General features: G+C 46.3%; 1 protein-coding gene across 4 annotated transcripts in view; it reads left to right on the plus strand.

Annotated features, from left to right (window-relative positions):
- Positions 1–17,473, plus strand: part of mprip (myosin phosphatase Rho interacting protein) — a 90,801-nt gene that overhangs the window by 12,207 nt on the left and 61,121 nt on the right. For all 4 annotated transcript variants that reach the window (XM_063221792.1, XM_063221791.1, XM_063221793.1 and 1 more), the window contains exons 2-3: positions 334–411; positions 1,540–1,605. In XM_063221792.1, coding sequence (XP_063077862.1) covers positions 334–411; positions 1,540–1,605 — 144 coding nt within the window. The remainder of the gene's footprint in view (positions 1–333; positions 412–1,539; positions 1,606–17,473) is intronic.

Consider the following 17,473-nt stretch of genomic DNA (forward strand, 5'->3'; position numbering starts at 1 on the left):
GCTGTGGTGTGCATGCGCATGTTTCTGTTTAAGTATGAAGAAGTAGCCAAGTTAGTGTTGTGTCCTGTTGGGCTCCCCTCCCCATGTGAAGTCTGTGTTTACCAGTACACATGGCAGACCAAAAGCCAACCAGGCCAAATATTACAGAGCAAACTAAAGCTAAACACGTCAACTCCCTTATTCAAACTGTATGGGCGTGCTCTTGACATCTGGACACCAAAAACTGTGTGTGTGTGTTATGTCTCATGTCTTAAAGCCTGGTGCATAGTTTTAATCATTGCCTAATTGCCCCTCTCTCTCTCTCCCCTTCTCTTCCTCTGTTCTTTTTTCCAGGCCAAACCTATTTATGGCGGATGGCTGTGTTTGGCTCCGGAGGGAACAGACTTCGACAATCCTATGCAAAGATCACGGGTGAGTCGGAGGGATGTTTGTGCGTGTGTGTGTGTGTGTGTGTGTGTGTGTGTGTGTTTGTTTGTGTGTGTGTGTGTGTGTGTTTGTCTGCCTGCGTGCCCCTGTTTGAGGGTGGGATTTAGGATGTTTGTGTGTGTGTATCTGCGTGTGTCTGTGTGTGTGTTTGAGGTGTGTGCGTGCGTGTGAGTGAGGGTTGGGATTCAGCAGAATGTTGTAAATCCTATGCAAAGATCACAAGTGAGTTGGGGGATGTGTGTGTGTGTGTGTGCGTGTGTGTGTGTGTGTGTGCGTGTGTGTGTGCGTGCGTGCGTGTGTTTGAGGGTTGAGGTTCAGGAGAATTTTATATAGCTAGACAAAAAAAACCCTTTCGCACAGTTTTGTTTTTGATTCGCTCAATTTATGCATGTGGTGATCCAGTGTGCAGTGCACTATCAAAAAGTATTGCTTTGTTAATGATGCATTATATTGCACGTTATTCTGCCTGGATATAGTTGGACAGAGTGTAATTTCTGCATTTTAGTCTGAAAAATGAAATGCAGAATGAGCTATGATGAATAGCTTGTATTATATTATATATTCTTATATATTATATTATTATACAGCCTTAGTTCAGTGAAATTGCTGCTCGTTAGTCTGCTAAATGAAACGTGGGAAGAGTTATGATGATGTTTCGCTCGTAGCGGGATTTCAGGGGATTTGGTTCACAGCCCGTAATCAACTTGAAGGTAGCTATCTGTAGTGGCCAGAGCAGCAGTCTTCGTTCTGCTCTGCTCTGCTGCAGATAACCATTCTATCTGGGAGAACGGGATCAACCACATACTCTTTCCTTTTTTTAATTTAATTTTAAATTTTCTGGGGTTTTTGTGGCTTTATCATGATAGGATAGCGAAGATGTGGCAGTAAAGTAGTGCGGAGAGAGAGATGGGTTAGAGTTAGGGAAATGACTGCCGGACTCGAACCTGGGTCCCCATGTATATGGTGCGGGTGCTCTATGGGACGTGCCACAGCACCCCCCAACCCCACATTTTTAGTTATTTAGCCCATGGATGTACTCTTTCAGTCTGTGGACTGTGACTGTGATTTACATTTATGCTGAAAACGTTTTTTCTCATTCTCATTTGATTGCAGAAATGGCAGCGGCGTTTCTTTGTGCTCTACGAACACGGATGCCTACGCTTCGCCCTGGACGAATCGGTAAGGCAGCGTTTCGTTGTATAATTCTTTGCGGGTGATTAAAATGGGGTTAAATTGGACGTAATGACCGAATGTCCTCATTTTTAAATACCACTGGTGTTCTGTATTCCAAACGGAGAAAAGGCTGTGCCTGTGTGTGTCAGGAGGTGGGTAGTTAAAGCTGTGAATGTCAGGAGTCAGGCTTAAAAATCTTGCTTCATTCATGTTTACATAACACGCGTACAAAAACAAGCCGGCAAAAAAAACCAACCTAGGCTGGCCACTTCAAATGCCACAAGAGACGTTTGAGCGAAGCGGAGAAAAAAAGTCACCACACACACACACACACACACACACACACACACACACACACACACACACACACACACACACACACACACACACACCGCATTCAAAGCCACTCTGTGACCCAATCGTAACTCCACTGCAGTCACTTCAAAGCCACAACAAGTTCAGAGAGATGTGATGGGGCTGGAGGAGGAGTGGCGGGGAAGATCTCTCTGTCTCTGTGTCTCTCTGCCTCTGTGTCTCTGTGTGTCTCTCTCTCTCTCTCTCTGTCTCTCTCTCTGTCTCTCTCTCTCTGTCTCTGTCTCTCTCTCTCTCTCTCTCTCTCTCTCTCTCTCTCTCTCTCTCTCTCTCTCTCTCTCTCTCCCTCTCTCTCTCTCTCTCTGTATTACAGCAACATGTAAACAACCACAAGTTGAGCTAATGGACATTAGCCTTTTTCCCATCAACAAGATGATTTGCTTTAACGTGATGCGCTTCAAGAAATTGGTGCAGCATGGAAAAGGTTTGATGCGATATAGACTAGCCACGCAGGCACAGAAGCTATGACTGGATCTGGTTCCAGAGTTCCAATACTTGCTCGAACACCTGGTGATGCATGTTGTGCAGGATATTCTGTTGTTCTAATCACAAACGGTGCATTCTATTCTGCTAAAATATCGATGGATGGAAAATCATCTGGCAAATAACATCTTTTGCTTGCTTTACGCTTTCTCTCATTTATTTGTTGTGGTTTTTTTTTATTTTCACTCGTTCACTCGTTGGCCTGGCTGGAATGTGACGCTGTGCAGGGCGATGAATTTAGCATGGTTGATGGGCCTGCTGATAAGGCTGTTTGCATCATGTAAACACAGAGGCCCACATGCTGAGAGAGAGAGAGACGGAGAGAGAGAGAGACATAGACAGTTTCTCATTTGAGAGAGTTGGGTAGATATGGAAAGAGCTAAGTGTCATTTTGGCAGAAGGGGAAAAAGAGGGAGAAGGAGGGAGAAATGGAGAACCATTTTTTCATTTAAGACAGAGAGGGGGGGGGGAGGTATAGTGTTCCCTCCTTGAAGATGGAGGAAGGGAGGGAATGTTTTGTCATTAAGGGAGTTGCAGAGCGAGAGAGAGAGGGAGTGAATGAGAGAAGCCCACATGTTGTAGAGGTATCCAGGAAAACTCTCCTCTCCTCTCCTCTCCTCCTTGCTTGGCCTCTCCTCTCCTCTCTCCTCCCCTCTTTACCTCTTCTCTTCTCTCTCACTTTTCACTGCCATCACCTCATTATTACCTCCATGTGAGCTTCAAGACAGGGGTGCATTTCTCGAAACCATAGTTGCTAACTATGTTAGCTACTTTGTTGTTTGCAATGCAATTTCCCATTGGCAACAACCCAGGTTGCTAACGGCTAACAACTACGCTTTCGAGAAATGCACCCCAGCCCAGTCAGCAACATCTCCTCAACACAAGCGGGCGAGTGCAAACGGGCTGTGAGGCGAGTGCTCTTGCAGCAGTGCTGGGGGCCATTCTTTTAGTTTGCTTTGTTTGTTTTTGTTTTGTCGTTTTTTTTCCTCCACCCTTTCTTTATTTTTGTCGTTTCCGGGCAATCTCCTCTCTCCAGGGAGGTGATGTGAGGGCCACGTGCAGATGGCGGTGCTTTCCAGCCGTGCGTGTGTGTGCATCCGGCAGCGTTGTCTGTTCAGCACCACTGTACAGCATGCCACACCACTGCACTGCTTCTCCATTATACATGAGTTTTGTTTTGTTTATAAACACAGTGTTGTGAGGAGGGGCAAGACACTGCCAGCCAACCACGTGAGCAAATGTTTTGACTGACACAGTGGTTTCCAACAATCGGAGGCTTGGTTGTGCGCCGCCAGGGTGGTCGCGCAGCCAGGGGAAAACAAAAATTGAGAACCCATGTATACACTACACAAGGGCTTCACATTGGCACCTGCCAACCGGCCAAAAATGTGTAAAACTAGAATAATTTCACTCTCCCTAACCACTTTTTCTTGAGTATGACCTATATCAGTAGCCCTTGTCATGTTATTGCCCCTTGTGTTATACTTAAGTTCAAGGAAGATCATTCAGATTCTATTTGTCTGATATTGGTAGTTTCGTTTCACACACTATGTTCATAGCACTGATGGTATTGTTTTATGTAGATGTAAATCGGAAAAGAGAGTACACCACTGCTCCACTGCACTGCTGCTCCAGTAGGCCTATCCACTACACCAGTGGTTCTTAACCTGGGGTACAGGCACCCCCTGGGGGTGCGCCAGAGATGACAGGGGGTGAGCGGAATTTTATTTGTGTTGAGGTTGCGACCAAAATTCTGCTTCCAAAAATTCTAATTAGGCCAAATCAAGACAAAATTAAAACATGTTTTGGTCCCCATGTAAAGTCATTAAAGTATCGATTAATGTCTAAAGGAAGAATCATTGTAATTAATCACTTCAAACATGTTTGGTGCGTATACACATGTAGAAGTTTGGGATGGGGGTGCGTGGCTTGTCTTGGGCACAGGTAAGGGGGTGCTTCCAGAAAAAAAAGGTTAAGAACCACTACACTACACTACACTACACCGTTACACATACTGCTCCATACCATGGCAGCACAACGAAACGCTACTCCACCGCCGCCATTCTACACCACAACACCACTGCTGCTATACCATTACTCTATGATTCCCGTTTTAGCCATCACCACTTCACGCCAATACAGCTTTTCCTCCCATTGTGTGTCTATGAGAATGCTGTCAGGCAACTCATTGTCTTGTTCACGCACACACACACACCCCTCCTCCACCTCTCCTCCTCCTCTCCTCCTCTCCACCTCTCCTCCTCCTCCTCCTCCTCTCCTCTCCTCCTCCTTTTTCATCTGCTCCAAGGGAAGTCGCTGGGAGGCCTAGGAAATTAGGTCAGGCGGGGAGAAAGGAAGAAACAGAAAGGAAAAAAAAAACTGAATACAGACAAAAAAATATGGGAAATGAGTGAAAGGAAGAAAGAGAATCAGACAGGAAACAGAACAGAAATGGAAAAAAATGGAAAATTAGTTGTAGAGCGCCTTCATAGCTCGTCGAGATTTTAAAAAATTAAGACCGGTCCAAGGACCATGCGTTGTGTACAAACCGTTCACACAGCCAAACCAGTTATGCATGGACCCGACCGACGTCTGTGACATTTCGAGTTGCTGCACATGACTAAAACGTTGTTTACAGGCATTAGCCAATTGTGTTGGAGAGAAATGGATGAATGGAGATGGGTGCAACGCTTGCAACAGTAGCCCGGCTTGCAGAGGTAACTTGGGGGCCGTTTGTACATACCTGGGGATTTTGATAAATCAAGACCTTCCCCTTCATTTGTCCCTTTCACACAAATGGAGCTTTTTCAAAGGTTTGGGTCGTAGCAGTGATGGGTTCACTCAACTTCTAAAGTAAAATAAATAAGTAGAGATGTACAGGATCCAAGATCCGGTTCCGGATCCGGCAGGATAATAGGGTTTTTCAGACTATCCGGATCCGGCAGGATCTTAAGCAGTGGATCCGGTATCCGGCAGTTACCTAAAAATCAGGATATATGGCATCTCTACTTTTTACATAGCCTAGGCTTTTCAGTCAGTCTTTCACAACCCCAATCGCTGCATGGAGTGAAAGCCCTTTGGAAGCGGCCGTTGAAGACAGTGTGGCAGTAAGCCAATGAGTCTTAAAAATAGTTTGCGCCAACGTAATAAAAAGGCCCCACGTGTGCGAGTTGGCTATGTGTTTCAACCCTTTCGTAGGATCCGGTATACGGTTCTGGATCCAGCAGGATCTTAAGCAGTGGATCCGGTATCCGGCAGGATCCTAAAAATCAGGATCCGGTGCATCTCTATAAATAAGTTTGCGCGCACATCAAAAAAGACTGCAAACTCTAGAATGGAGAAAAGAAACACACTCATGAGCTGAATCTTATCATTTCTTATACCACCATGTCCACAAGCAGACACGTTTCGGCCTTTCGGGGAGTATTTAACCAGTGCTCTCCCCCATCCTCCTCCATGACTGCTGCTGCACTGCTCCCTTGGGGCGCCATTGAGGGCTGCCCCCTTGCACGGGTGAGGCATAACTTGATGTGCTGTGGAGTGCTGTGTCACAATAACAATGGGAGTTGGAGTTTCCCAGGTGGGCTTTCACTTCCACTTAAGCCATCATTAGTGCCTGGTTTGAGTTGGACACTGCTAGAGCCACCGTCACCCAGCAGGGGTGAAGGAGGGGTCAAAGGTCAAAGGTTTACGTCGGACACTGGTAGAGCCGACAGCATTGCTGCGTTCACCGATGCCAAGCTCCTTTGCCGGGAGGGCTGGAGGTGGCACTGTTCGGGCCTTAGATTAGTACGCACGCACGCACACGCATACACACACACACACACACACACACACACACACACACACACACACACACACACACACACACACACACACACACACACACACACACACACACACACACACACCCCTTCACGAGTTCCAGCAAGAAGAACAGACATCAAAGCAGGCGGACTAAATTAACTTTTGCTTGCTTGGTGGGATTGATTCGATTGGCTTGATTTAGCAGGGGGAAATCTTTTGATTTCAAGGTGTGTGTGTGTGTGTGTGTGTGTGCGTGCGTGCGTGTGTGTGTGTTTTGGAGGTGGTGGTGTGATGGTGGTCACTTTGGCATCAGTGAGCGAGGCGAGCGGTTTCTTTGGTCGTAAATAAATTCAGTAGTCAGTCCCTCACAAAGCGTTTCTTCAGTGCAGAGAGATCAGTTGGGTTTCCATTTTGACCAGAATGTAAACATTCAAGCATGAGTTATGGTGGAATTACAGCTCCATAGGAAAGTACACGCTGTGGTGCGGTGTGGAGGGGAAAAGAAGGATGTCTCAATTCATGCATGTTGTAGCAAGACTTTCCCATTGCAGCCGCGATAAAGAAGGAAAGAAAGAAAGAGAGCGTGAAAGCCTTCATATGAAGAAAGACAGAGAGAAGGAGAAGGGTTCTGTCTCATAACAGCTGTGATGGAGGGAGGAAAAACGGATGAAAGCAAGACAGAGAAGGCGAAAGGCAATGGATGAAGAAAGACAAATCTGCTGCTGCTTCTTAAGTGTAATGCGTAGGGAGATATTTTGAGAAAAAGAAGAATGAACAGAATATGGTCAATGTAGGAAGAAGGAGAGAGTGAAAGATGATAGATGTTGAGAGAGAGAGAGAGTGAGTGAAAGATGATAGATGTAGAGAGCGAGAGAGGAAGAGAGAAGGAGACGACAAACGAGAGCCCTTTGGCTTAAGGCTGAGTAGATTATGCCTGGCCTGGCTCGCCTGCTTGCCTGCTCTGGCTTTAGAAGAGGCAGCATGTGAGACTGACGCACATCAGATCATTCGGCATACTCGAGTAGGCTCCCAGCGAGCACATCAGATCATTCGGCTCGGCACCCCCCCTATGACGTCTCCGCTGCCGGCCCCAAATGGTGGAGGATGCTCCCAGAGATGGAGAGAGACGGAGGGATGGAGAGAGAGAGAGATGGAGGGATAGAGAGATGGAGAGAGCTCAAGAGCAGCAGCGGAGGCAGCAGCAGCATTCCTTCACTATGTCCATATTTGGTGAAACTCCAGCCAGCCAGCCAGTCGGGGTCTACTGTGTGGCGTTGTGGCTGGAGTCTGAAGAGACCTGGCCTCTCTCCTCTCCTCGACTCCCCTCTATCCCTCCTCTCTCCTTCTACTCTCCTCTCCTCTCCTCATCTCTCCTCAATCCACCTCTCCTCTCCTCTATCCCCCTTTCCTTTCCTCTCTTGTATCCCCCTCTTCTCTCATCTACTCTCCTCCCCTCCCCTCTCCTCTCCTTTCCTCTCATTCCCCCTTCCTCCCCTCTACTTCCATTCTTCCATCCCGTAATAACCCCCCCCCATTTATCCCATCCCATCCCATCTCAACCACCCACCAATCGTCAACCGCCATCCATCCCAAGAAAACCACATGAAAATGTCAAATATGTCTGAAAAGTTTACATTCCTTGTCCTCAGCCCCCGCCCTCCCTCTGCTCTCCTCTTTACCACAATACCTATTTCTGTAACCAGACCTGGGATGGAACAAGAGGAATTAGGGGTGGGGGATAGAGGAAAGGAGAGAAGGTTAGAGGAGAGGATAGAGGAGAGGAGAGAGGAATAGAGGAGAGAAGATGAGAGGGGGGTCGAGCAGAGGAGTGTAGAGGAGAGGGGGATCGAGGAGAGTAGAGGGGTATAGAGCAGAGGGGGATGGAGGAGAAAGAGGGGGATGGAGGAGAAAGAGGGGGATAGAGGAGAGGAGAGGGGAGGGGAATAGAGGAGAGGAGAAGGGTATAGAGGAGAACAGGAGGAATGAACGGGGTGGGTGGAGGGGTAGAGCAACAAAAGATAACAGAGTCAAACTGCCTACGAGACAGAAGGGCAGTCATAAGGACTCTTAAGGGAAAAAATGCTACTGCTACCGATTATATGAACAAGGCAGGCATAGACACATTGGGATGAAAGCTAGATCGACAGGGAGAGACACAGAGAGAAAGACCGTGTGAGAGAGGGAGAGCGAGACTGAGACACTGAGATGGAGAAAGACATTGGGATGGGCACACGCACACACAGACACACAGACACATACACACACACACACACACACACACAGACACACACACACACACACACACACACACGCACACACAGACACACAGACACATACACACACGCAGATATGCTTAGACTGGCAGTATTGGAGAAATAGAGATGGGGTATCTTCAAGAAGCCTCTGTGGGTGAAGTTGCCAGGTGTTGAACACACACAGACACGCACGCACATGCACACACGCACCAAGGTGGGTGATGGGTGAAGTTGCCAGGTGTGGAATCAAATTATGGAAGTTGGCTGTTTTTTTTTTCTTTTTTCCTTTCATTTTATTGGCTTGAAATAGTTTTTGGATTGCCAGCATGGGAGGGGAGATGCTAGAGGCATGAGTCCCTGCACACTTCCACACACAAACACTCACTCACACTCACACTTGCACTCTACACGCACACACGCACCTCGTAGCATTTTTTTATTGGGGCCTGTGCGTGTCTAGGCACATGTATCGCCTATAGGTGTGTGTGTGTGTGTGTGTGTGTGTGTGTGTGTCCTATAGTGCAGTGTGTGTGCCTGGTAACGTCGCATCTGACTCGTTTTGCCATGGGCTTCTTTTAGCAGCTCATTCTGAAAGCAGGACGCTTTCCTTAACATTTCCCAAACGGCATGGTTGACAAGCCTCCCTTGGTTTGCTAATGGTTGTTTGCTTCCCAACAAAGTGGGAGGAGTTCCTGTTTTTTCGGGAGCTCAGAAAGTACTTGCATTGCTCTTGACCTGACTAATTTGGAGCAGCCATGGAGTAATGATTAGGGCGTCGGACTGTAGATCACAGGGTTGCAGGTTCAATCCCCACCCTTACCAATCCCTCCCTCCCTCCACGGCTGAAGTGCCCTTGAGCAAGGCACCTATGCTCACATTGCTCCAAATACTGTAACCAGTACCCTCTATAGTAAAGTCGCCTAATTCCGACCGTCCCCCAATTCCGCCCGCCTACTTATAAGTGATTATAGTTAATTATGTATCCACTGTTTAAGTCAGGAATGGATATCGACATGATACGGAGTTTGTATGCTTAATATTTGAAACGGTGATGACATTTAAAACCGAGTCAAACGGCCATAAACAGCATTGTAATGAAGGGTGTCGTAACGGCAGATGGAACTTTAATTTCACGACGACATTCTGGCTATAAACTCGCCCTGGCCGCTTCCCTGTTTCACTTTAGGACCAAAATTATTGAACCGTTTCCACAGTAACGACCAAACTAATCACAGTTCCTGCATCGGTAAAGCCAGGACTACACGTGTGAAACAAATCAACACAACAGCATGAAGGAATAATAAACCGTAACGGAAATACAGACGTGACCTGAAATCAAGCGGGCGGAATTGGGAGCCTTTCGCCGGAGAATTGTGCTGAAGCTAGATTTTGGACATGCTGGACGTTATCGCCAAATTACGATAGAAAGGACTACCAATGTTAGCTAATATTGCTTATTACCTCATCTACACAGTTACCGCTATCCAAAAATACACGATAGCATAATTAAATATTATTTGAAAGAGTAATATTATCACGTTTTCAGTGAAGTGATCAGTGAAGTGGGCGGAATTTGGCGACCTTACTCTAGGGGTGGTACAGTTCACAAAATCCACGGTTCGGTTCATATCACGGTGTCAAGGTCACGGTTTTCGGTTCTCTACGGTTCTTTTTTAGTTCATGATAAATGGTGCACTGGGAATATTAAACAATATTTATATAACTGCAGTTACAAAGTGATGATGCTGCCTCTTGTGAACTGAGAACTGCCTCTTGTGCTAACATGCACTTGCACTTAAACTGTAATCAGCTGATGTGCGCTGTCTGAGCGTTCCAAATGCCCTCTTTCAATTGGCTAATAGAATCGGACTAATCACTAAATATCCTTCACAGGGCTCCAGACTAACTTTTTGCACTGGTGCGCCTAAAAAAAATGTTTAGGTGCACCAGCACAAAATTTAGGTGCACCCAAATGTTTTCACCACACCATATACACACGCACCTCAGCTTTAAGAAATAATAATTAAAAATAATAACAATAGCAATAATAATAGCAACAATAATAGAATAATAATAATAGTTATTATTATTCTATTATTGTTGCTATATTTTAAAAGACCTGGAGCCTTTCATGTGCTATAGGCTAGTCTTCCAAATGTGCTCCTTATAAAAAACATGACAGTAAGATACCTAACTAACACATCTTGGCTACAAGCAGTTTGGCTGGTAGAAAAGACCAAATTAGTAGCCTTTTAGTCAGTATGTGTTTGACTAGTAAGATCAACATACCAGCCTTTTCTGCAACACGGCACAAGCACAGAGTTACAATATGAAGATGGATGGATGGATAGATGGATGGATAGATTTTTTTTAACAAACCCTGCTAAAAAATGTCATGATTTTTAAAAGCATTAGACACAAATAGCCTATGTTTACAGTGGAATCTGAGGTGAATTGGGTTTTGTCCATTTCCCCGTTTTTGAGCGCTCTCCCTCTGCATAATGATTGTGGTATCTTAGCAAGCGCTACGAACAGACACGACAGCACTAGTGCACTCGCTCGCTCACTCTCTCTCTCCCTCTCTCTCTCTCTCTCTCTCTCTCTCTCTCTCTCTCTCTCTCGGTGCATGAACGATGCCTTGCCGACTGATAGGCAGTATGTAGCCTGCCCTAGTCGCTATCAAAAAACTCGCACAGAAGTCCCGACAGACTAGCGCGTCACCTGTTTGGCCAGCTCTGCACGCGGCTGAAACGGGCAATTATCCGCAGTCGTCTGCATTTTTGTGTGGCAATGTTTAACATCCGCTCAAGCCATTTAGTTTTTCCCCGTGATTGTGACTCTCTCGTGTTTAAAATATCCTCAAGTCATTTTGCTGTTTTTACCGTGATTGTAACTCTCTCGTCTGTTGCAAAACTCGCCTGGTTGAAAACACAAAACTCGCTGGCACATGTGAACTCGGATAGTTGAGCGAAGTCGAACATTCTATTCTGAAACGTCGGGCTGCCTGTGAACGAGGAAAGGGGAGAAAGCTACCGGTAGTTCAGCGGAGTTGAAGGAATGACCGCATCGACACATTTTATTGTGTGATGATGGGCCACTACTGTAGAATGACTATTAATTTTATGTCCATTAAAACGGTTGTTTGGTAATTGATTTTGTTCTACTGATGGCTGGTCGCACCGGTGCGCCTAAAAATATTTTTTAGGCGCACCATTGAAAAAAATGGGCGCATGTGCGACCAAATTGGTCGCACTCTGGAGCCCTGCTTCATATGGTTTGTATAGGTTTATAATGTGAAAATGGTGTGATTTTAATTGTGTCATCCTCTTATTGGTCTTATACGCTAATGTTTTAACAGAGAGACTGAGTAAGATACTCCTAGAATCTCTGTTTTACATATTTTTTTGGGCAGTACATGAATTGCGGTTTGCCACGGATTGCACGATTCGGTTCGGTATGCATGTAAATTGTACGGTTTCGGTTTTCGGTGCCGTTTGTGCCATCCCTAATACCCTCTAATATCTGTAAGTCACTTTGGATAAGAGCAGCAAGTAGGTGTTTTTATATGGAAGTTTTAGTGTCATTGAACATCTGCCAACAAAGGAAACCTCACCGGATGAGAACATGGCATGTAAAAAAAAAATGCAGTGCACTGCAAAGTGTTCATGTCAGTGTCGAGCATTCCAATGCCATTGCGTTATCAGTGTCAGGTTCCAAAAGTGAAAACCCTGCCACAAGTTTTATCAGGTGTGAATCAGCTGATTGTAATGACTGAGCACTCGAAAACAAGTAGATCATCGACCAGTGAGTATACCCTGTTACGGTCCGCAGAGAAAAGCCAAGTAATTTTCGGTTCACATTGCGAACCAATGTTCCGGTTCGAGTGTTTAGATTTGTGGCGTGAACCCGCGGGTCGTTTCGAGATTAAGTCTGGTAGCAGGCCCCTGCAGGGTTCTCTGTCGGCCTGAACGTGCCTTAAGTGCACCTTTAAGAAACGAATCCATTATTTATTTAATTATTAAAAATATATATAAATCTGTGCAATTCCATGACTATAGTAGTGTTATAAATGACTGAAAACTCACTTTTAATTTTGACATATTTATTAATTTAGGAAATAGTGGTCTTGAAATTTCAGATATAGCAAAGTGGATATACAAGGTTTCTGTTGGTCAGTGACGATATGTGTGTGATCCGACTGTGAATTCTGAACCCTGGGATTCACACCTCCAGGATTTTACCACAATTTAACTAAATTACCAGCATCCTCTTTCACAGCACATAGGCTGACAAGCTCTTCAAGGATTGTCTTTCATTTCAATCCAAGGAGCCAAAATGCCCCCAGCTGATAACTGCAAACGAGGATGGCACGTTTAATGACACAATGAACTTGCCTTGAGGACTCGCATACATGATACGCTCACATTTGAACGCTTCCTCTTCAAAGCTTCTTATCTTTTCATTTCTCATTTAGGTTATAATAGTCTATTATTTCTCTCCACAGGGGTTTAATGATGTATATCCCCTTACTCTAAAAATAGAAAGTATTTCTTTCTCTTCCTCTGCAATAGAGACTTAAAGGGGTCCGACTGAGGCGGTGACTGGGGGTGCTTCCCATTATCCTAACTCCCATCCACCCTCGTGCCTGTGGCCTTGTGATGGCGTCATTGACGACAGAAGTTTAAATCAATATCTCGCAAACGCGCCATTCAAAGGTCATTGTTTTCTCATTTGCAATCGGGATGTTGAATGGGGAAAAGTTGCTGCAGCTTGGTTGACAGCGGGGAAACTTCATTGTTTTCTCCACAGAGGCGTGACGTCAGCAACGTGCAAGACCCCAGGGCACAGGTCGAGGACGGGAGTGTGGATTATGAAATGTACCCTGGGTGTAGGACTGGATCCCATGTTGGGAAATCAGAGCTGTGATAATGCGAAGAATTTGAATGCCAGAGTTGGCAGGCAGAGGGGACCCTTTGAATGGCTGCAAATGCATCTCTTGTCTACTGATGCCCAGCTGCTCTACCTCTCTTGCCTCCCTCATTTGTCTTCTCTCTCCTTCACTCATCATCTCTCTCTCTCTCTCTCTCTCTCTCTCTCTCTCTCTCTCTCTCTCTCTCTCTCTCTCTCTCTCTCTCTCTCTCTCTCTCTCTCTCTCTCTCTCTCTCTCTCTCTCTCTCTCATATATGCCATCTATTTCTCCTTTCTCATACACATTCAGCCTGGGTGGGAATCACAGTCTTCAATTCTGTAGTTAAAAATTAAAAGAAGTCTCATGAAAATGCATCATCTCCCCTTTTCCACTGTCAAATTTTGGTGTGGGAATGATGATATAAACATACAAAGAATATAAGAATATGAAAATATAAAACATATAGAAATGCACCCGATAAAAATGCACTCAACAATCTTGTAGCACCCTGTTCTGTACTGCAGGTCTTCTGCTAAACATTTTTTTCTCCTCCTGTTTTTTCCACTCCGCAGCCAAATTGATTACCACCCACCCGTGTGTGTGTGTGCGTGCGTGCGTGTGTATGTACGCGTATGTGTGGGTCTGCGTGTGTTCATGCATATCTGAAGGCCTTATCTGGGTGCCCTTGAGTTGACCCCCTCTAAGAAAGTCCAAAGAGCTCTGTACATTGGAGCAGAACTTTGGTATGTGGCCGACCGACCGATCGACCGTGTGTGTTTGGCCATATGTGGGCCTACACACACACACACACACATACACACACACACACACACACACACACACACACACACACACACACACAAACTGATTCACCAGAGCTGTTATCAGCTCTCCCCCTCCTCTGTAAGACCAGCCAAAGGTTTTACACACACACACACACACACACACACACACACACACACACACACACACACACACACACACACACACACACACACACACACACACACACACACACACACACACACACAATAACACATACAGTAACATTCACACACACACACACACACACACACACACACACGTACAGCAATACACCACATATACTTCACCTACATACATACGTACCTCACACAAACGTGTACACACTCAGGCATGCACACACATTCCCAGCCATATGTGGGCTGTTTGGACTGGACTGATTCACCAGCGTTATCACTGAGCTCTCCCTGACTCCAGTTAGCCCAGTCAGTGCAGATCATCACCACCCACCGTTTACACACTCAATACGATTTCCATACACACTTGCACCATACAACACGTGCACGGTACACACACACACACACACACACACACACACACACACACACACACACACACACACACACACACACACACACACACACACACACACACACACACACACACACACACACACACACACACACACACAAACAGTCGTAATGGGCTATATACCACACACACGCACACATGTTCCCACATACACATTGCATCTCTATCACAGACAGTCTTAAGGTGCCGGTATGCTTGCTGCGAGCTGTAAATTATGCGCGTCACCGCGAGCAACCGACAGCACATGCTTGCTTGACCAAGATGCACTGGCGGTATCATCCAGGGGGCAGAGAGTACGCAGCATTGGGATGTGGAAATTGGGAACACGGATGGCAAGGAAAACAACACAACAAAAATAGGGACTCCCTGAGCAAGGAAACAATACTGCTACTACTCCTGTATGTGCATGCTTCTTTTTCAAAGTGCAACAAGGAAGTAAGATCACAAATGTTTGAAATTTCGGACAAACTCAATGAGACGCTCTTAAAAGTTGCTGCCATTGTCGTTTTCGGAACTGCGCAGTCTTTTTTACGACCGGCCCCAGCGAGTTTGAAGATATTGCACTTGACGCACGCATCGGCTGCCGTGTCCAACGTGCGCGAAATTGACATTAAATACGCATGTTAACGCGTTCATGAACGAATCGTGCACGCGCTCGCGTATCCTGCAGCAAGCATACCGGCACCTTTAGTCTATTACACACGACTTACTCGCACACTGCAGGTAGATAGTCACACACACACACACACACACTGGCTTACTCACACACACACACACTGTAGATAGTCACACACATACAGCTATAAAAACCTACTAGTCATTCTACTGCCGAATGAATTAAGTGCCTCAAGCAGTCAGATTGAGAGGTGGATTACCACGCACGCAGTGTTGCCTTTACTCAGAGTGGTTGAAGCTGTCTTGTGACACACACACACACACACACACACACACACACACACACACACACACACACACACACACACACACACACACACACACACACACAGTTGCCTTTACACAGTGTTGCCTTTAGACCTAGTGGTTGGAGGAGTTGTCTTATGACACACGCGTCGGTCACACACACACACACGCACACACACACACACACACACACACACACACACACACACACACACACACACACACACACACACACACACACACACACACACACACACACACACACACACACTACCATTCCGAGTGATGCCTTAACACAGAGTGGTTGGAGGAGCTGTCTTGTGACCCCCCGTCTTTCTGTTCTGGATTCTCTGCCTGCTACTTCCTCATTAGGCTAGATTGCACATGTACACAACATTATACTTAGCTGACACTTTTGTAGGCTTGATCTTTTTTGTTGTTGTTGTCTTTTTCGACTTTATTTGATGGGACAGTGTGAGAGGTGGACATGAAGCGTATTGGGAGAGAGACAGGGAGGGGTCGGCAAAGGACCCGGGCCTGGAATGGAACCCGGGTCAGCCGCATGGCAGGCAAGTGCCCTACCGGTTGGCCACGGCAGGGCCTTAGCTGACACTTTTATCCAAAGCAACTTAGTTATTTGCATTGTAAATTTTACAGAGTATTGGTTACAGTCATGGATGGATGTGTAGAGAGGGCAACTGACGTAAGGCTGGGATTCGAACCTACCACCCTCTGATGTTAAGTCCACCTCCCTAACCATTCGGCCAAAGATGGGGAACAATGGACTGCCTGGTTACAGTAATGGATGGATGTGTAGAGGTCAACGTGTGTGTGTGGGATTCGAACCTACAACCATCTGATCTTAAGTCCACCCCCCCCGTAACCATTAGGCCACGGCTGCCCTACCTGGCTGCCCTAGGTTTCATGTTGTCTGCTTTCTGCAGTGCAGCGTGACATCCATATTGCTTTACTAGTGTTACTGTGTAAAGATTTGTGGCGGCAAAGTCAATGGAGCACACTAGCACAGGTACAGAGGGCAGGTGTGTGTGCGTGTGTGCATGCCTGTGTGCATCTTTGTTTGTGTGTGTGTACCTGTGTGTGTGTGTGTGTGTGTGTGTGTGTGTGTGTGTGTGTGTGTGTGTGTGTGTGTGTGTGTGTCTGTGTGTGTCTGTGTGTGTCTGTGTGTGTCTGTGTGTGTGTGTGTGTGTGTGTGTGTGTGTGTGTGTGTGTGTGTGTGTGTGTGTGTGCGCGCGTGTGTGTGAGAGAAGACTCCGTGTATTGTTCTACTGTTGCTAAAGCACCACGGCCACCACTCTCTACATCCCTCTCAACATCACTTCTTCTCTCCCTTTTTCCTCTCTCTCCCATCACTCTCTACATCGCTCTCTCGATCACTCCACATCACTCTCTCCATATCTCTCTCCATATCTCTCTGTCTCTGTCTGTCTGTCTGTCTGTCTGTCTCTCTCTCTCTCTCTCTCTCTCTCTCTCTCCCCCTCCCTCTCTCCCTTGTTTCCTCCCATTCCGCTCTTTCTAACTCTAAGTGTGAGCCGCTGTACTCTACTGTAATTGCCATATTTGGTGGTTCTCTGGAGGTTTACTGGCAGCTGTTAATAAAGCAGGATCACCTCACGTGGCCATAGAAGGTAGTCGGTGGGGGTGGGCATAGCCACATGGCTCAATGGTTGTCAATGGCCTTAGATCAGAGGGTTGCAGGTTCAAATCCCACCCTTACCAGCACCTTCTTCCAAGGGCTGAGCAAGGCACCTGACCC

This window comes from Engraulis encrasicolus, chromosome 17 (genome assembly GCF_034702125.1).
Source record: "Engraulis encrasicolus isolate BLACKSEA-1 chromosome 17, IST_EnEncr_1.0, whole genome shotgun sequence".
NCBI classification, from domain to species: Eukaryota; Metazoa; Chordata; class Actinopteri; order Clupeiformes; family Engraulidae; genus Engraulis; species Engraulis encrasicolus.